This window comes from Xyrauchen texanus, chromosome 6 (assembly GCF_025860055.1).
Source record: "Xyrauchen texanus isolate HMW12.3.18 chromosome 6, RBS_HiC_50CHRs, whole genome shotgun sequence".
NCBI lineage: Eukaryota > Metazoa > Chordata > Actinopteri > Cypriniformes > Catostomidae > Xyrauchen > Xyrauchen texanus.
This window is the reverse complement of record NC_068281.1, coordinates 16,789,653-16,810,026: the sequence shown is the minus strand read 5'-3', so window position 1 is coordinate 16,810,026 and position 20,374 is coordinate 16,789,653. Positions and strand designations below refer to the sequence as shown.

Genomic DNA, 20,374 nt, shown 5'->3' with positions numbered 1-20,374 from the left:
TTATCTGCTGTAAAATATGAAATATAACAAATTATTTCTACTTTGTTTCTCAGTACACTGCTTAAAACTTAATTTAAATGAAATCTTTATTCTATAAACCTGTGTGATCCACTAATAGCTACTAATACAAACAATTTAAATGATATGCTTTGGCTTGTCATTTATATAAGAGGATCAAAGACTGCTTTACACAACTTATCAGCATGTGGTTTCATACAACAAATAAAAAGTAGGGATGCACTGATAATAAATTGTTATTAATATTATTATAATTGACTTTTCATTTTAAATGCAACAGTAATGTATTTAAATTGTGCACTTTTTAAACCCTCACACTTTTATTTTGACATTCTAAACTCAGCAGGAAGACCTGTATGTGTCTTTTTATAGGCAAGTTCACAGTAGTTTTATTCACTTCTAATTCAAATTCTGGTAAAATGCACCTCCAGTGCCCTTCTAAATGCATATTATAAGTGAACCGAACTATTGAGCATCTACATCTGAGATGCTGCTCTTGAGTAGCGTTCAAATATTGTGCACCACTGTGAAGGCTAAAAATTGCATCACCAGTGTGAGTTTGTCAACAGAGCAGCACCATTCACTAATGCGCTGGCGCTGCACTAACTATATATTTACTTAATAAACACAGCATTTGTGATTCACAGAGATATCGCACGTCTTCAAGTGGCTTTGAATAAAATGCTTGAGTCATATAAACTGCTTTAATGGTGTTTATATGGTTCTTTTATGTAATTTATGGAGCTTGACACTAATGGACATGACAAACACACAGTATCGGATTTGGATCGGGCTCGTTGGACTGATATCCGATCCGTCTAGAAGCTTCAGTATCAGACCCGATACTGATCGAGGTATTGGATAGGTGCATCCCTAATAAATAGCATTAAAACTTACATGTTAAATACATAAAGATGAGATATAGCCTGTAGTAGTAGTTGATAAATGTTTTATTTTAAAACAACATTTACTAGACCGCATATTGTATGCCTCACTGGCTGATAAATGACCAAAATGACCAGCAGTATTAGGCAAGAGCAAAATAAGGTGATTACTGGGCCAGAAGGATAACAAAAAGATATATAAATACAAATAATTACAGAATATGATTTATGATGCTGCTATTAAGCCATCCTAAACATGTTATGTAATGTTGAATACTTTAATTTATATTAAAATAAATATATGCTTCAATTATGTTTCACTAACTGATTATAATAAATAAATAACTTTCCTTGATGTCATCATGGCGAAAATACACCGATCGCATGGTTAGACGAGTGTGGCTCCTGAAAGTGATTAACTCTGGGATACACTTGGCCTGAAAGACCGCTCTGAAGCGGGATTTGCACTAGTGGCGATTTAGTGTGAGTTAAGAGCACAGAGCTTTGGCATGTTTTAGACATGGGACAGTCTTGAACACTTACTTCCTGTCACGTGCACGCACACTCAAGTGGCCGAGACTGCAAGATTGGGTATTAGGACCGGGCCAATGGCGTGAGTTGGGGCGGGACTATCTGACTGTTTGAACAACTGCAGGCAAGGGGTGTATTCAGAAAGCTGTTTTAAAAACAAAGATTATTATCCGTTCGGTGGCGATAGTGTCGCAGAAATTACATACTCAAGCTTTAATTGTTTATTTTGTAATATGCTATAGATCATTGTAGGAGTGCACATTTTATTTCCCTTTTCTGTTTGAATGAGCAGCTGGACGCATTGAAGTGCATACATTTGTGCATATAAAATAAGACTCTTGTAGCCTCTGTCTGGCCCTCTCCATCACAGGAAGGAAATACCAAGAACATTGAATATAGGCTACCAATTTTAAAAACTAAAGGCAGATCAATTGCTTTTCTTTGAACACATTATCCTATAAGCAGAATCCAATATTTGTCGACCTCTAATATGTGTTTATTTATATAATGGTACATAAACACATTTTTATGTAGAAAAAATGTATTTAGTATTTAATTTGCATATATCTTACCCTGTTTTACTGATAAATTAATGTTAAGGCCATGTTGAATGTGTGTCTGTTTAAATAAGAGTCTATGATACATGATTTATGATGATGTCATGTTTGACAATTAATCGTCAGCCAAGTTTCATAATTGTGACAGCCCTAAATCCCTTCCTTTTTCTCTTCCCTCACAGCAGAAGCATCTGCGGAGCACTCTCCCAGGCGGAGGAGCATAACGGGGCTGGACAGCTCGGAGAAGAACATCTCCCTGGATGGCCCCAACTCCTCGCCCTTCAAAGTGCCTGTGAGTAACAGTTCCTGCACTCCTATCAGCATTACACCAACTCATCACATCTGACAGGCCACCGCCTACCTCTCTCAGTCAGCAGTGCCATGCTTTTTATCCTTCAGATAGCCATTATTTGATTTTTGGGCCTCCAATATGTCTTCTCTTTTTCTTTCAAGTGCCATTATAGCACCCTACGCCTGTTTGCTCACTCCATCAGTCATTAGCTCTGTCAAGAGACTTGTTATATAGTCAGACAGCTCTGATGTAGAAATAGACCAGAATTCCTTCTTGGGATAAATGCCCCACTTTAATTACCCTCCTGAGCCCCTGATTAGTGATGCGCAGTCCTTCTCCGTTTATTGTCAGCCACGGATGGTTTTCCTTATTCCAGGCAAATTCCTGTGTGGGGACAGAGTTGTTTCAATCAGAGTTTGCTCAAAACTGAAATCGGCAATTTATATATTACATGTACTGTATGTCTAAAGGCAAACATGCTTTTGAACATATACAAAGCAATCTTTTCAATGCTGCAGTAAACATAATGTTTGAACAATGAACAAGCGCTCTTGCCAACACAAGTATTGTAAAACAAAATATATTGTGAGCAGTCTATACCTATGAGATGCTTTACAAATTGTTTGATGATATTTTTATCCAGTCAGGAAGTGGGCCAAGGCAGATATTTATACCCCAAGCATTTCTGGGCTTTGGTTTATAAGTGATTCATTATAATAATATATAATGATAATAAAGTATAAAAAAAATCAAGACAGAACAAGCACACTGATTGATCATTTCATTCGTTTCCTTAAGTACTCATTGCAGATTTATCAAAAGTAATTTGATATTATATGAGGACATTTATTAGCATGTGGGATTAAATGGCTCTGTTGAGGCAGCATATAATTAATAAATGAAGTATGTGAATACTGCTTTAAAGCCTGCACTATACCCTGAATTTGTCCCATTGAATGGACATTATGCCACAAATGCTATCAACTGTGCATAACTTGTATTGAACTCAGAGATTCTTTAAGAAATAACCTGTCATCACATGATTTATTTGTATGTGTGAGTGCATTTCTCTTTACTGTCTTCCAAATGGGAAGTAAACAGACTTCCTGCCCTCAAATCCTCTCTGATCTGTCTCATTCTTGTTTCCTGTAATTTCCCTCTCTATTTATCCTTATCTTATTAGCCTTTATTACGCTACCCCCATATTACTGTTCTGTAAAAATATAGACTAAAAAAAATTTGCTTCCCTCAATTTCATCTATTGATCTTAAAGTTGTATTTTTTTTTATGTAAGATGAATATCTGCTCCTAATTTACTAATTCATCACATGATTTCTCTCTGTCTTGCTCTTTTTCTCTGCTAATGGCCCTTTTAGTAGCCAAATGGTCACCTACTGGCTATCACTGATCTGAACAGGGCAAATCCACTTACATTCCCTGCCCTGTGTTTTAGACAGTTCATATCATCATTGCACTGGATTTAAATACATAGCTTCTAGTTGCAATGGTATGAGATTTTCACAGTATGATAACCGTCTCAGAAAATATCACGGTTTCACGGTATACGGTATTACACAATTACTATTATCAGTTACAATGACCCTTAAAATGAACACTTTATTATAATTGAAACTTGAAACCATTTTTTTTAAATTGAAGTATGTGTAAAAAAAAAAGTCTCCTTTTTGAGGGTGTGGTGCAAGTTGACGAGTCTGACAGGCAGACGAGGAGGAAAGGAGGATTCTCCGTCCGGTTGCATTTTTTTCTCAATACCGTAGATAAGCAAATGTACATGGTATGATAACCGGCAATTTTCATACCGTGGTATACCGTGAAACCGGTATACTGCTGCAACCCTAATAGTCACTAAGCATACCCTCTGTGATTACTACACTGCATGTCCATAAAGAAGTGTTCTGTTTCCTCCTCCTCCTTCCTCTTTTCTTCAGAATTTGCACCGATATGACTGTATAAACAATATTTTAATTATAAACTTAAAAGACAACAACACACATATGACGGGCATGTCCGTAAACTATCTCTCTCTCCCGCACAATCCTCCGCATTCTGCCTTTATCCCTCTCGGATGCTTGATTAGCCTGATAAGGGACCGGGTTGGTAGAATCACGACCCGGCCCCGCCCTCCGCCCTGCCACAGTACTTTTTATTTTTCCTGTTTTGAACACCCTTGTAAGTAGAGCCTTTTATTACTCACAAAAAATATGCAGGTGGCCTTTTGAACTCACCGACTTATATGTTTTCCTTCTAGATGTTGTGCAAACACTAACTGTGCTTCATGCAGACGTTAAACCATCCAGCCAGCTTTGGCTGCATTTTATTACTCTGCGAGTGCATTTTAATGGCCAAGATAGGCTGATATGTCTGTCGAAAGCATGAAACATGCTTTTGAAAGATTACAGAAGTCTTTGTGAAGTTACTGTATGCTTCAATGTGATGGTAGTGTTCACTCCTCGGGTTCTCCATGCATAATTGATCATCACATTTCAGTCATATGCAGTGCATAGTACAGACACTTAACCATGAGCAAGAGTCATGCAGGGCACAGTCGCACATAGGCATTCTCAGTCCATCATTTACTGACTCACTAAGAACATGAGTTTCTAAAAGCAACTCATCTGACTTTCTTTCCTTTTCTACCTCGCAGGGGTTCTTAAGTAAACGACTGAAAGGATCCATCAAAAGGACAAAGAGTCAGACAAAGCTTGACCGCAACACAAGCTTTAGACTACCATCACTGCGACCTACAGAAAACGACAGGTACAGCTTTTGCTGGGTTTTTTCTCAAGAGTTTACACAGAGTGGTGTTTAATTGAAATTAATACTACATTCATTTTCCCTCAATCATTGTGACTCTGTGTCTCCACCCAGATTTCAACTGTGAAAGAATATTTACCTTTTGGATAATAGATTCAAAGCCATTTTTCTGGCAATGTGACATTGTATTATACTGGTCAAATATATATTTTTTCTGACTCTTTTATGGTTAATAGTTACCAGAGCATTTGAGCGAAGCGGAGCGGTGTGACACCCCGCTCCATGCGCGTGCACTCACGTTCACCTGTAAAAAAGTTTGCTCAAATTCCACTCCAACATGAAATTTCTCTGTAGTATAATTGAGACATGCACACACGCCCGAGCAAATGCCACTTTGCCCACATGGACTGAGGTGCCCATCTTGGTGACATACAGGCTATATGATGACATTTGTTCAATTACGAAATGCTTAGTAACATACACATCTGAAATAGAGGTCGACCGATATTTTTTCAGGCCGATGCCGATGCCGATCTTTTGAAATCCGGGTCGGCCGATGGCCGATTAATGCTGCCGATTTATTTTGGCTGATATTTGGCCAATATGTGCTTGTTTTTAACCTCTTATTTGAACCTTTTATTTGAAAGATAAAATGTAACACAAATAATTACTTAAGATAGACAAAATTTCTCAACAAATACATTTATTGAACACTTGACACTTAAATTAAAAATGTATAATGTAAAAACATATTGTATAAATAATGTATAACAAATATATAAAATAAACAAAGCAGGTGTTACGAACTGCTCCGAGACACGAAGGTTGAGATCCAAATGCAGCTTTAATTAAGGGGCAATCCAGACACGTAATCCAATATTCAGAGCATCCAAGAGAAGCACAGGCATAACTAGGGATGGGTATCGTTAAGGTTTTAATGGTATTACTATCTTACCGATACTGCTTATCGATCCGGTACTTTAACGGTTTTCTTAACGGTTCTTTTTGTTATAATATATATATATATATATATATATATATATATATATATATATATATATATATATATATATATATATATATATTTTAAACAAAGATAAATGTTATATAGGCACAGTGATTTAATTTCAGGAAGGTGTACTAACATTACTGTTCAGGTGTGGTCTAAAAAGAAATCTAATAAAGTAATCAATTGTAAAATAACACTGCATAGTTTATCATAGATAGATTAATGCTTATTAATGCAGAAGTTATTCATTCAAGAGCTGTAAGTGATTTTCTCTTTGCCTTTTGTTGTTTGATTCGCAGTAATGGCTCAGTCATCAGCATGTTGATTAGACTGCTTCCCCTTTAAGACCAAGTTCAGATCTAATAGACTCCTGATGCAGCATATTTTCTCCCAACTATTTCCATAACTACGTCCATTTAAGACATAAACTGTGTTTAAGTGAATCTCCAAGCCGGTCGTTTAGACATATTTTTGTGTATTGTTGATCGTTTAGACGCCCACATGAAACCCAAAATAGCCTAGCTTGTCTCGTTGCGGTGTGTTTCGGAGCGCGCGCTGCCTTGGGAACGGTGTCTCTTGCGCTCTTTTTATTATTAAACGCGTCCCGCAATTTAGCAACAGTAGCTAGACTGCATTTTACAACAATCACCGATCGTGCTGATTCTGACGTTAAGTTTGAGTTTTAGGGAGAAATGTCAGTGCACCGCTGTGAAGGGAAGGAAATTGTGCTAGACAGAATGTGGCTTATGTATAAATATTCTTTTTATAATCTTTGGAAGGCGAAATATAAAATAAAATCAGACTAATAATCACAGATCTAAAGTGTAACCAGGCTACGTTTGAATGTTTAGTTCTGTCACTCATTTTGCAGGGCTGTGTTGTGCTCGCTGTGCGCGAGATCTCTCTCTCTCTCTGACAGCGAATAGCTAAATTGCATCACAGACAAATGGTTTCATAGAATTATTATACATAGAAATGGCTGGCGAGATAAAATAACTTTCTCTTTATAGCAATAATAAATGTATTTTCTTAATTTCTCCAGTACCGACAGCAGAACCGATAACGTCCGAGCTTACCAAAGCCAGTCCTTCAATAGCATATAGCGCGTTGGTATATTTTTTATTACTTATTTCTCTGCATTGAGTGACAACCCTCTCAAATATAAGACACACAAACAGAACAAATAAAAGTGTCAGATTCACTGTCTGTAATTGCAAAATTCTTGCTTACTTATTGTGATATGATAGCAACCCTTCTGCTGTGATAATGCAACTTCAACTACGCTATCAATATCCAAAGTAGCCGAATGTCATGTCGCCTATCGCGTTTGTCGCGTTTTTTCTCGAAGTTGGCAGTAACATATCAAAAGTTTTTAATTAAATATAAAGAAGTTATACAAATTTAATCCTTACTGTTTTCTCCAAGGAACTTAGCTCCTTCCTTAGGCACTGGATGAGGTCTGCTCACTCTGCTGGAAAATGACTCTAGGGGCAGCGTGCGTCGAACACGTGTGCACGTCGAACACATGCGCCTGCCTAATAATCGGCTTGATATACTTGGATATTGGCCGATGCCGATTATGTAAAAAAATGCAAAAAATCGGCCGATTAATCGGTCGACCTCTAATCTGAAATTATGTGATTGTATTGTTATGTTTTAGTATATAAAATCTCGCTGTTTATTTTGTACTGGTTTACAATGGCTGTTAGATAATTGGGTCTAATTACATAATTTGTAAACAGTCAAATTTCTCTGTTAGCACATATGCCATTGAACATCTTCAAATAATATCATAAAATTGTTTTTGTTTTCAGTTCTAATCACCTTCATTTACTTTAAACACGTCATCAAACATGCCTCTACAAGTGATGAAACATTCTATGTGCAGTGGTGTGGAAACTCGCCTACGTGCAAATTTGCACTTTTCAGTTTAAACTGGATCTGGGTGACACAACCGACCCAGAAAAACAGTCTTTTCAACTTTAAAGTTTTTTCGATTTGTTGATGGCAATAATGAAAACATGGGCTGGTATATGTTTTCATTATTACAGGTAAATATTACAGGTAACCGTGAAATTCACAATTGTTTTTCAGTTTTCAGTCTCTACGGAATGATTACTCTGTAGATTTGATATTTATACTGATCTAATGCTATCAGAGTTTGGGGTCTGTAAATTAAAATGAGCAATTTCTCATCCTAATTTTGTGTTCAGCTTTAAAATTAAGTAATCGAGAAAAGAGCAGTGAATTTTTTTCTCTTTTTCAGTATTGTTGTTTGATTAATAGCCTATTCCCTTCAATTATTATATAAGTAAATACCATGTGCCCCCTTTGTTTTTCCTTAATATTTTTAAAGCAGCATACAGTCCAGCAGAATCTGGACTTTATATGCATCAAAAGATAATATGTTGTGCATGCGCTCTATATTTGTACAGCAGGATTTAACCATGGATTTAAAAAATAAAAAATATTTGTCCTGCATAAAGTGAGATTTTGTCCAATATATATATATATATATATATAAAAAACGTCCTCTCAATTTCAACTGCTTTTATTTTCAGCAAAATTAACATGTGTAAACATTTGTATGAACAGAAAAAGATTCAACAACTAAGACATAAACTGAACAAGTTTCACAGACATGTGACTAACAGAAATGGAATAATGTCTCCCTGAACAGTCCTCCTCATGGACTGCACCAGATTTGCCAGTTCTTGCTCCGAGATGTTACCCCACTCTTCCACCAAGGCACTTGCAAGTTCCTGGACATTTCTGGGGGAATGGCTCTAGCCCTCACCCTCCAGTCCAACAGGTCTCAGAGGTACTCAATGGGACTGAGATCCGGGCTCTTCGCCGGCCATGGCAGAACACTGATATTCCTGTCTTGCAGGAAATCATGCACAGAATGAGCAGTATGGCTGGTGGCATTGTCATCCTGGAGGGTCATGTCAAATTGAGTCTGCAGGAAGGGTACCACATGAGGGAGGAGGATGTCTTCCCTGTAACACCCAGCATTGAGATTGCCTGTAATGACAACAAGCTTAGTCCAATGATGCTGTGACACACTGCCCCAGACCATGATGGACCCTCCACCTCCAAATCGATCCCGCTCCAGAGTTCAGGCCTCAGTGTAATGCTTCAGCGATAAACGTGAGTCCGACCATCACCCCTGGTGAGACAAAACCGCTCGTCAGTGAAGAGCACTTTTTGCCAGTCCTGTATGGTCCAGCGAAGGTGGGTTTGTGCCCATAGGCGAAGTTGTTGCTGGTCATGTCTGTTAAAGACCTACCTTACAACAGGCATACAAGCCCTCAGTCCAGCCTCTCTCAGCCTATTGCGGACAGCCTGAGCACTGATGGAGGGATTGTGCGTTCCTGGTGTAACTCAGGCAGTTGTTGTTGCCATCCTGTACTTGTCTCGATGTACCGATCCTGTGCAGGTGTTTTTACATGTGGTCTGCCACTGCAAGGGCAATAAGCTGTCCTTCCTGACTCCCTGTATCACTGTCTTAGGCATCTCACAGTACAGACATTGCAATTTATTGCCCTGGCCACATCTGCAGTCCTCATTCCTTCATGCAGCATGCGTAAGCACGTTCACGCAGATGAGCAGGGACACTGGGCATCTTTCTTTTGGTGTTTTTCAGAGTAAGTAGAAAGGTCTCTTTAGTGTCCTAACTTTTTTAATTGTGACCTTAATTACCTACCGTCTGTAAGCTGTTAGTGTCTTAACGACCGTTCCCACCAGTGCATGTTAATTAATTGTTTATTGATTGGTTCATTGAACAAGTATGGAAAACATTGTTTAAACCCTTTACAATAAAGATCTGTAAAGTTATTTGGATTTTTTTTTAATTATCTTTAAATTATAGTGTCCTGAAAATTTATATCAGGGTTCCCGCAGGTCCTTAAAAAGTCAAAACATTTCTTAAATTCAATTTTCTCAAATTTAAGGTCATAAAAATTCTTAAATATCTTAGAACAATAATAATGTGATTAAAACAATAATGTGATTATTTAACTTAAGGAGTATATGATTTAAATCAATAAATGCCTTCCCTGTGTCCTTAAAAGATACAACACTGTTCCAAGCACTCTGGGAGCTTGTGATACTGTTTCCAGTGGTTGTAAAGGGGTCCGCAATCAGTGAGTACCCAACATTTATGACAAGGGATCACTGATGATTCACTGTTGATGAATAATGATGTGTTAGAAGTATTTATATTGTAAGACGTTGTAGATTATTGTAAGAGAGCATATTTTATTTCCCCTTTCTGTTTAAATGAGCAGCTGGAAGCAGTGATGCACGGACATTGGACATTTCTAAATATGAGTCACTGGTGTATTTTGGTCTTTTTTATTGTTAAAAGTCCTGCATTATGCATAAAAAAATTTTTTTTGTTGTTATTGGTATTATGGTCACACAATAAACTGCATCTGGGATTTAATAAAATTTGGACTCTTGAAGCCTCTCTGGCTCGCCCCGTCACAGGAAGGAAAGACTTGGAATTTATTTTACACATTTAATAAAGGCTATTCATTTTAACAACCATTGTCAGATTAATCCGTTATTGTTTTTCTTTCAATATATTATCATAACAGCAATATCCAATATTGGTCAGCCTCTAATTTATAAGTAGTGATATCATCTTCTTCTTTCAGCTGCTCTCGTTAGGGGTCGACTTGGCACAGGTTTTACAGTGGATTCCCTTCCTGACGCAAGCCCCAGTGGCTTGGGGACTTTGTACTGTATGTAGTGATATAATGATAAATCAATCAATTTGCGTGTTTGTGTGTGTGTGTGTTAAAATATGTCTTGAGTATTTTAAACTGATAACCTGTTTTCAGTGTTAATTCACATTGATGAATGTGTGCCCCAGCCTGTTTAAGTAAAAGAATTGGTGATACATTATTTATTTTAAGATTGTGTGGGTTTGTGTTTCGCTATGGACACAAGGTATTAATTTTATTTGTTCAGGTCTTAAAAAAGGTTTTAAAAAGTTTTACATTTAGTTTTTTCTAATGTAGGCTATAATCATTTATGTCTTTTTTTTCTCTGCGCATGAATCCAGCAAGCGATGTCGAAATATGTTATCCGCAACCACTAATCTAGTGTCATTGGTTTTTTTTTTGGTTTTTTTTGTAAACGCTAGTAATCGTTAAGGTGCTGATTTGGCTTTGGGAAACTGACCAGCAGTTATGTCCCACTTTATCCCAGTGCAGAAATCAAAGCAACGGGCGGTCAATTAAGTGAGTTCCGCTATGAAATTCTCTATGCGACAGCGGAAATCTTTACCAATCAAATGATCAAATGTTCAATTGTACAATGGAGGCATGAAAGCAGAATGTTGCATCTGCAAATTTGGACACACTGATCCGCAAGATCATACATATTTATTAGTTTTGATGCAAAGACTTTTTGTGTGTTTGCCAGGATTCAAGGAAATATGTTTTGCCAATGTACAGTATTTTTAAGCTAACATATTCATCATATTCATCCTTGTGCTTTCTGGTAATGTCACACTTAAGACCACGCTCCACTCACATGCTCTGATAGTTACTAGTGATTAGGGTTTTTTTTCTTTAATATTGAGTAAACAACACTAGTGATAGACAGATATATGAGCCAGGTATTACATAATGTCAATTCCCAAATCTAACGACAGCCACGTCAATGGATAAATCATATTTTCTGGGGAATTCTCTTTGTTTGCTTGTTTGTTAATATTAGAAAATTAGTGTACAATAAGTGTTCGTTTAAATTAAGTAATGGAGTGCAACAATGCCTGCATACCTTTTCAGCCATCTGGGATCCGGAAGTGTTTTTCCCATTAATTTCTTCCAATGGGATTTCATAAAATACTTCATAAAAGAGTTCTAGGACATGAACCAAACCAACCAACTCCAAGGTGAATCACATTACAAACTTTGATTTTAAGCAAAGAAATATTTGAAAATTTGACAAAAAGACAAAGGTGCATACTTACCTTCTTTAATGAGGACACAAACTACAATCCTATGGAACATTGCAAATGCCGTAACCAGGGTTTGAAACTAACTTTTTTGCTCACCGGCCAGTGTGGTTTGTATTGTTCCAAGATCACTAGCAACTCAGCATTTTCGCTAACCAAATTCTGCATTTTAGACCCCTTAATTCTAAATTGTTCTATATATGAAAGTTTGCCATTGTTCTACCATTGTTAAACAGTGGCATTTTAATGATAATGTCATTAGCACAGGTCAGACCATGGATGGCACCTCATGACTGTAGTTTAGTTCATGTAAATAGTCTTTTCTAAAAAACTAAACAAATTAAATAAACTATAGTATTTGTTAGGAAAAAACAAAATCCTAAACAAATTTAAACCTTTAAAAATAAAGTGTAATAGATTCATCCTAATAGATAAAATAGATAAAAATGTTATTGATTAAAATTAATCAATACCATTTATCAGTAAAAAAAAAACAAAAACATTTTAGTAAGGATGATGATGTGTGTTTTAAAAACTGATGTGTGTATTTGTCTCCACTCTAAACCACACTGTCTCCAGTGTGGTTTATAATTTTGGGCTGTCTAGCAGTTTGAGAGGTTTGAATTCTGCCATATAGCGCTAGTTTATACTTTAACGTTCTCTGAAGAATTCAAATGGGTCATATAAATTTTATGGTCTCCACCGGCCGCCACGATTTCAAGTGAAGCCTGACTGAACTAAGCAAGTTTTGCTCTGCATTGTCCCATAGCTCTAGCGATCTTTTCTCTGAGGCATATTTAGTGCTAATTAACGCTGAGCACAAGATAAATACAACTAAATTTGCTTTGAGTCGCCTAACATTCACAGAATATTTAATGCAGGAAAAACCCTAAAAACGTCACCCGCCAAAGTGGCTAGTAAGAGTGACGGAGTTACCGGCCACTGACAATTTTTACCTGCATTTGGTGGGTTTTAATTTCAGACCCTGGATGTAACCTAATTAAAAACAATAGAAAATATAAAACTATTAATTTAAAGTTGGTTACTATAAGTATAGAAACTAAATATATATACGTTGTATTGCTACTGTCAAATTGTCAAATATACAAGTAGTTTGAGATTGTAGGGAGATTGACTTGATTGCATGATTAACAGTGCGTTGTGAGTGAGCGGTTGCTTCAGAACTTGTTTGGCACACTTTATTGGCTGCAGTTCTCTGATTGGTGGATCTTTCTTTGCTGGATCATGGATAGTGTAGTCATTCTGCAGGAATTCTTCTATTTAACCAATTAGGGATGGGCATTCATCAATAATGTATAGAATTAAAGCATTTAAACATGCAAAGCGAAGAAAAATAAACCGCTAATAAAGTAGACTGAAGCAATTAGTGAACAGGACGAATATAAACACTCAACATAAAATAGTTATGTTTATATTGTATCTCATGTCATGTTTTTGTTGAGAAAAACAAGCATATCCATGTGCTCAGTAAACTATACTCATTTATACACACCAGTTTAAATGATGGAATGTCCCTTACCTTCCCTAGCATAGTCTTTCTCGGATGCCATGTATGTTGTTTACAGAAGCGTTGCAGGGATGACATTGCAACAGGGACGCTGCTTTCTGACGAGTTGCAAATATATGGGAGTAAAGAGTACGCCGCTTATCCAGTACATTTAAACTGGAGACCAGCTTTCTCATAGTATGCCACATTCTCGCAATAACCAACTTTTTGGTGTACATCTAAACATACTGACAGAACGGTTTGCTCATCAAATGTGATCAAATTGTGTCCACTCTCAACAGTGCAACCCAGTGCATTTTCTTATAACTGCCAGTTTTAGTTTGTGTGTTCAGGATTTAAAATGCATCTCACTGTATATATGGCCAGCAAAGCAAAACTTTGTAAAATTCGAATAGCATTTTTACTTTTCACATAATTATTGCAGAACGAATACTCGAATATTCGACTACTCGTGCACATACCAAGACATTTTTTTGTTAAGCAGCGAAGTTGAAATAATGCAGACTGATGGCTCCAGTAGAGGTATATACCATCAATGAACAACCTCTGAGCATATGATAGGTCTGTGTTTAAAGGTTTATAAGTTATCATTAAAATTCAATTTGTCAATTGAGAAAATTAACCAGATTTTTACTTTCCGAACTCAAGTGTTCTGCTCTATTTTGTGTGCATCTTATTATTTATCATTAAATTGTATTAAATACATCTGCATTATAATGCTGATTGGCCTCCCAGCTCTCTAGATGTCTTTATCGGCATCTGCCATTTAAAAAACCCATATCAATCGACCAACTGAAGATTGCCCAACTGTCACAGTGTAAGTAAAGGGTTTGGGTCTTACTTGCATAGCAAAGCTAGTCTTCTTTTAAATTCATGACTGTGTCTTATGGAGAGCAGCTGGTTGGAAAATATGCTGTGCTGGGACCTGGCGCACCATGAGATCTTTTGTAAAAGAAATGGTAAACTGTTCAGTCTGACAAACTTTCTGGCTGAAACTATTGAGGTAGTTTGTCTATCGGAAGCTCCTGGGTTAAAGCTACAACTTAAAATGCACCTACATTACAAGTTAAACATTTTGACTCATGACTAAATATATGCTTATTGATCTTGTGATCTTAATGACATTTTGATCTAAAGTCTTAAGTTTATGGCATTGTCTATAGTATATGTGCCCTCACATGAACACACTGTATTATATAACAATGTGCCCTCTCATGAATAGCAGATTTATTTAAGATGGATATACAGGTATTTGACCATGCTTAGTTTGTTTTTGTACATAACTACATCATAAAATTAGGAAGCTTGTACAGAAGTTCATTTTGTCAGTATGGAGAAAACTTTGGGAAACTTTATACAAAAAAAACTATTACATGTAACACTATAAAACTGTTCCTCTGTACGTGCATTCATGCAATGTACTGTGATCGTGCTTGGTCTTATGAAGCATGCAAAACTCAGGCAGCATATTCATATAAGGTTGGCATTAATGATTGATTTAATATTCTGACTGTAACAATTTGGATGCCCCAACCCTGAGAAGAAAAAAAAAAACCTTAACGGATCTTCACAAATTTATAAGTGACTTTTTTTGTATTCAAACCGGTGTATTAAGAGGAAAGGTAAGCAGTTTCCATCCTTGACTTTATAGCACTGTTCTAACCATTTTAACAGCTAATGTTAGCATCCTCTCCACCTTGTCGGCAATGCAATTCTCCAGTGCAGCGATTAGTTATAAACAAATTAATTATCAAACCACCTTTAGTTGTCTTAAATTACTGATTTATTGTCCCTTGACAATAATAACACATTGGCTTTTCTATGTCAATGTTTTAAACCTGCGTTTGAGGTGTTCATCTCCATAAATAGCCTAGTCATGTTGCAAAAGAAACTCCACGCAGAGTCAGTGTTTTTCTTTTTTTTTTTTTTTTTCATTTTAACTCTAGATGGTGCTGTTGTATTGTTGAACCTTGCAGTTCAGACTGTAGAACGTATCGGTTACCTAACGTAACCTCGGTTCTCTCTAGATGAGGGAACGAGTATTGCGTAAGCTAGCTTACGCTACGGGAAAGATTAATCTTTTCTGAGATATTGAAGCCAAAAAATTATCCTTAATTTTTGTATCCATTGTCAACGCAGTGCGGCAGCTGCAGACCTTGAGCGGGCTAGCTAGCGAGCTCATAGGTTGCTCTGTGGCAACTGCTGCAGCCTATAGACGAGCTTGGGCGAACTCGCATCCAATGAGAGGCGTCCGCACGCTCACTGCATCAAAGCCCGCCAAAATGGGCGTGACTAGAGTGCATATAAGCGTAGTTCGTAGGCTGGAACCCTGGTTTTCATTGACTGAAGCGAAAAAGTCGCCGTGGCGCGAAAGCACGGCCGGCTACGCAATACTCGTTCCCTCATCTAGAGAGAACCGAGGTTACGTTAGGTAACCGATACGTTCTCTTACGAGAGGTTCTCTCATATTAGCGTAAGCTAGCTTACGCTATGGGAACCCATTGTCAACGCCGCGTCGCCAAGCATCCACTGTATGAGCCCCAGGGAATTAAGGGGGACCCGGGGAGCCCTTATGAGTGGGGAAATAATATTTGGCCGGCAAGAATGCGGGTCATTGATTGTGTAATACATAAGCACATAGTGGGAAGGGAACGACAGAGCGGCGGTGCCGGTCTGTGTGGAATGCGTCCCATCAGTGCAGCTCACCAGGGGAGCTGTAGCGTATTAAACCGCTAGTAGTTTTGCCTGCAGAGCGGGCACTTCCATATTGTAAAATCTGACAAAGGTGGAGGGGAAGTCCATCCCGCTGCCACACATATGTCGTGAATGGAAATCCCGCTGGACCATGCCCACGAGGATGCCATGCCTCTAGTGGAGTGAGCCCTAATGCCCAACGGGCATGGCAGGTCTTTTGACGCCGTATGCAGCAGCAATAGCGTCCACTATCCATCTAGATAGTGTCTGTTTCGAGGCGGCGAGACCTTTGGTGCGCCCTCGAACGAAACAAAAGCTGCTCGGAGCGTCTGAAAGCAGCGGAGCGCGCAGTATACGATCTCAGTGCTCTGACCGGGCAAAGGAGATTGGCGTCGCGTTCATGATCGGATGCTGGCAGCGCCGATAGTGAAATGACCTGTGCTCTGAAAGGAGTACCGATCACCTTGGGAACATAGCCGTGTCTAGGCTTTAAAATGACCTTGGAGTCACTTGGTCCAAACTCAAGACACACAGCTGACAGACAGCGCGTGAAGGTCTCCCACACGTTTGACTGATGACAGGGCAGTCAGAAAAGCGGTTTTGAGTGAAAGGTATTTCAAATCCACGGATTGAAGTGGTTCGAAAGGGGGCTTTCATAGTTTCGAGAACTATAGAAAGATCCCAGATAGGAACCGATGGGAGCGCGGGGGTTCATCCTTCTAGCTCCCCTGAGGAAGCGGATGACCAGCTCGTTTTTACCCCATGACTGGCCGTGCAGGGGTTCAGCGAACGCCGCAACGGCTGCCACATACACTTTGAGCGTGGATGGGGATCTGCCCTTATCCAGCAGCTCTTGTAGAAATACTGAGCAGCGACGACACCCCACATGTCCGCGGGTCCAGGTCTCTGTCGGTGCACCATTTTGAGAACACAGACCATTTTGACGCATAGAGTCTTCTCGTGGAAGGGCTCTAGCGTGTATGATGGTGTTTATTACTCCTTCTGGCAGAGCGACGGGTAGTCGTTGATCACCCACGCATGCAGCCCAGCGCTCTGGGTGGGGATGCCAGATTGTGCCGCTGAGCTTGAGAGAGGAGATCTGCTCTCACTGGGATGGGCCACGCGCTGTCAGTGACAGCTGCGTAAGCTCCGGGAACCATGTCTGATTCTCCCAACGCGGGGCTATGAGGAGCACCGAGTGACGCGTTTCCCTGATCCTCTGCATTACCTGTGGCAATAGCGAGACGGGAGGGAAGGCGTAAAGCGGGTGTCTGGGCCGGGCCAGCGCGTCCTCGCTTTTCGAGAAAAATATTGGGCAGTGAGAGTTCTCTTTGGACGCAAAGAGGTCTAGCTCTGCTCTGCCGAATAGGTGCCATAACGTCTGGACTGTTTGAGCATGCAGGGACCATTCCCCTGGGGGAATATTGTCTCTGGACAGTCTGTCTGGGCCGTCGTTCAGGTGGCCTGGCACGTGCGTCGCCCTCAGCGAGCGCAGGTGGCACTGAGACCAACTCAGTATGCGTTTTGTCAGATGGAAGAGGTTCCTGGATCTGACACCGCCCTGACGGTTTAGGTAGGATACCACAGATCTGTTGTCCGAACGGACCAGGACGTGGTGACCCTGAATGACCGGGAGAAAGCGCCGCGGCGTACTCGACCGCTATCATTTCCAGACAATTTATGTGAAGGAGCTTTTCCTGAACTGACCATAGGCCGAAAACCGGAGAGCCCTGCGCGAGACCGGCGCCCCAACCCGTGTTGGACGCGTCTGTCGAGATGACTTTTCGGCGAGATACAGCTCCCATTGTCACTCCCCGCTGATACCATTCGGCCACTGTCCAGGGCTGCAGAGCTGATATACATAATGCTGAAGCGGGCGCATGTGCAGTAAACCCAGCTGAAGTACTGCTGCGGCTGTGGCCATGTAACCTAGCACTCTCTGGAATTTCTTCAGAGGTGTGAGGCTGTTCATCTGAAAAGATGCGGCTAGTCGCTGAACACGGCGTGCGCGCTGTGTAGATAAGCGAGCCGTCATTGCCACGGAGTCTAGTTCTATTCCCAGGAAGGAAATGGTCTGACTGGGCTGTAGTGAGCTCTTGGTCCAATTGACTGCAAGACCCAAACTGTTCAGATGGCTGAGGAGAACTGCTCTGTGAGACAGAAGCTCCATATGTGACTGAGCCATAATCAGCCAGTCATCCAAATAGCTCAGAATTCGCAAACCCTGACTCTGCAGAGGTGCGGCGCCGCGATCCATGCACTTCGTGAAAGTACGGGTGCTAAGGACAGGCCGAACAGAAGGACGGTGTATTGATAAACCTGGCCGTCGGCTGAATCTCAAGAATGGCCTGTGACGGGATTTATCTGAATCTGAAAGTATGCATCTTTCAGATCGAGAGAAATAAACCAGTCCCCTGGCGTACATGCTGCGAGGAGTTTCCTGATTGTAAGCATTTTGAGCGGTCTTTTGCAAGCACCTTGTTCAAAACCCTGAGATCTAATATGGGTCTGAGGCCGCCGTCTTTCTTGGGAACAAGAAAATAACGGCTGTAAAGCCCCGACTTCGCTCAGAGAGGGTGGCAATTTTTCTATGGCACTTTTGCACAGAAGGCTTGCTATTTCTGAACGAAGCATGCACGCTGCTTCCGTGTTCACAGTGGTTTCGAGCCAGCTCTGAAGCGAGGGGCGGCGATCGAACTGTAGCAAATAGCCCTGTTGTATTGTGCTTAACACCCACTTGGATATCCCTGGAATAGCTTCCCACGCTTTGAAGCGTAGCGCTAGAGGGTGAATGGCCAATTCGCTCTGATTGCCGCACACAGAGCGTGAACAAAATGTGTGAGCTGCGTTTAGTGTGTTCATGCATGATTGCTTGCAGACAGCATGAACAGGCTGTTTTGTGAGTGACTTCCGATTGGAATGAATGGGGAAAGAGTCACATCTGTTACGTGATGCTCAAGCATAGTCATGGGCACGGGACTTACACACAGAGGAATGGTTGCTGGCCGTGTAACAGAGCGGGCAGAGAATGGGCGCACGACGCATTTGTGGGCGCTTTCATTGACTCTGACGCTCGAGCGGTTCAGTAATCGCTTTATGTGAGCGTGCTCTGGTGGGGACACGAGACATGCAGTGCTTGTGTGCAGAAGTGAACACTGGATTGTGGGCACATTTTCTACACATAGGGCTGGTCGTGTGACAGAGCCGGCAGAGAATGGGCACGCACGACGCATTTGTGGGCGCCTTCATTGACTCTGACGCCGAGCCGTTCGTGAATCGCTTTATGAGAGCGTGCTCTGATAGGGGCACGGGATGTGTTATGCTTGTGTGTAGGGCTGAACACTGGGTTGTGGGCACTTTTTCTACACATAAGACATGTTTGCTCTTTAAAGATTTATTTGGGTCGCCGTGAAAACGGCGTTTGAGTGCAGGCAAGCGGGCAGTGTCACCGGCTTGTTGGCTGCTAAATTCACCACTGTAGTAGCCTGAGAGAAGGGGACTGACAGGGGCAAAGCTTTGACGGTGGTCCGCCGCGGCGGACTGAGCCGTCGCTTGTTCAACAAAGTTAAGAAGACTTCGGTTGCTCTGGTTTCAGCGCTACCTTAAATCGAGGCCCGCTGGGGCGGCGGTCTCGCGGCGGCTGTCTGAGCGCTGATCGAGGGCGGCCGCCCTGTCGACGCTGAGAAGTCTGAGTTTGTTGAACTGGGCGCTGTGAAGAGGCTCGTGCAGGAGGCTGATCACGTGAGCGGCCTGCAGAGGAGCTTAGCGCGACGCGGCAGGAAGAGGTTCATGGCTTGGGTGGCTTTCTGGACTTCTGAGAAGCGGTCAACAATGCCACTCACCGCGGAGCCGAAGAGACCGGTCGGAGAGAGCGGTGCGTTGAGGAACGTGGGAGCTCTGCTTCTCCCATGTCGGCTAGTGTTAGCCATAAGTGTCTCTCGGTCACAGTCAGCGAGGCCATGCACTTCCCTAGAGCTTGGGCTGCAGCTTTGGTAGCCGAGGGCGCAGGTCTGTCGCGCCAGTAGATCAGTAACAGCCTCTGGGTGCCTGCCTTTCTCATCCCACTCCCGAAGAAGGTCTGCTTGTAGGATCTGTAAAACGGCCATTGAGTGCAG

At 40.7% G+C, this 20,374-nt stretch overlaps 1 protein-coding gene across 7 annotated transcripts in view; it reads left to right on the top strand.

Moving 5' to 3' along the window:
* The window catches only part of rasal2 (RAS protein activator like 2), a 150,474-nt gene that overhangs the window by 94,851 nt on the left and 35,249 nt on the right, over window positions 1-20,374 (top strand). For 5 of the 7 annotated variants that reach the window (XM_052128707.1, XM_052128706.1, XM_052128704.1 and 2 more), the window contains 2 exons: window positions 2,173-2,282; window positions 4,948-5,060. In XM_052128707.1, coding sequence (XP_051984667.1) covers window positions 2,173-2,282; window positions 4,948-5,060 — 223 coding nt within the window. The remainder of the gene's footprint in view (window positions 1-2,172; window positions 2,283-4,947; window positions 5,061-20,374) is intronic. The other 2 variants (XM_052128703.1, XM_052128705.1) reach the window with 1 other exon arrangement.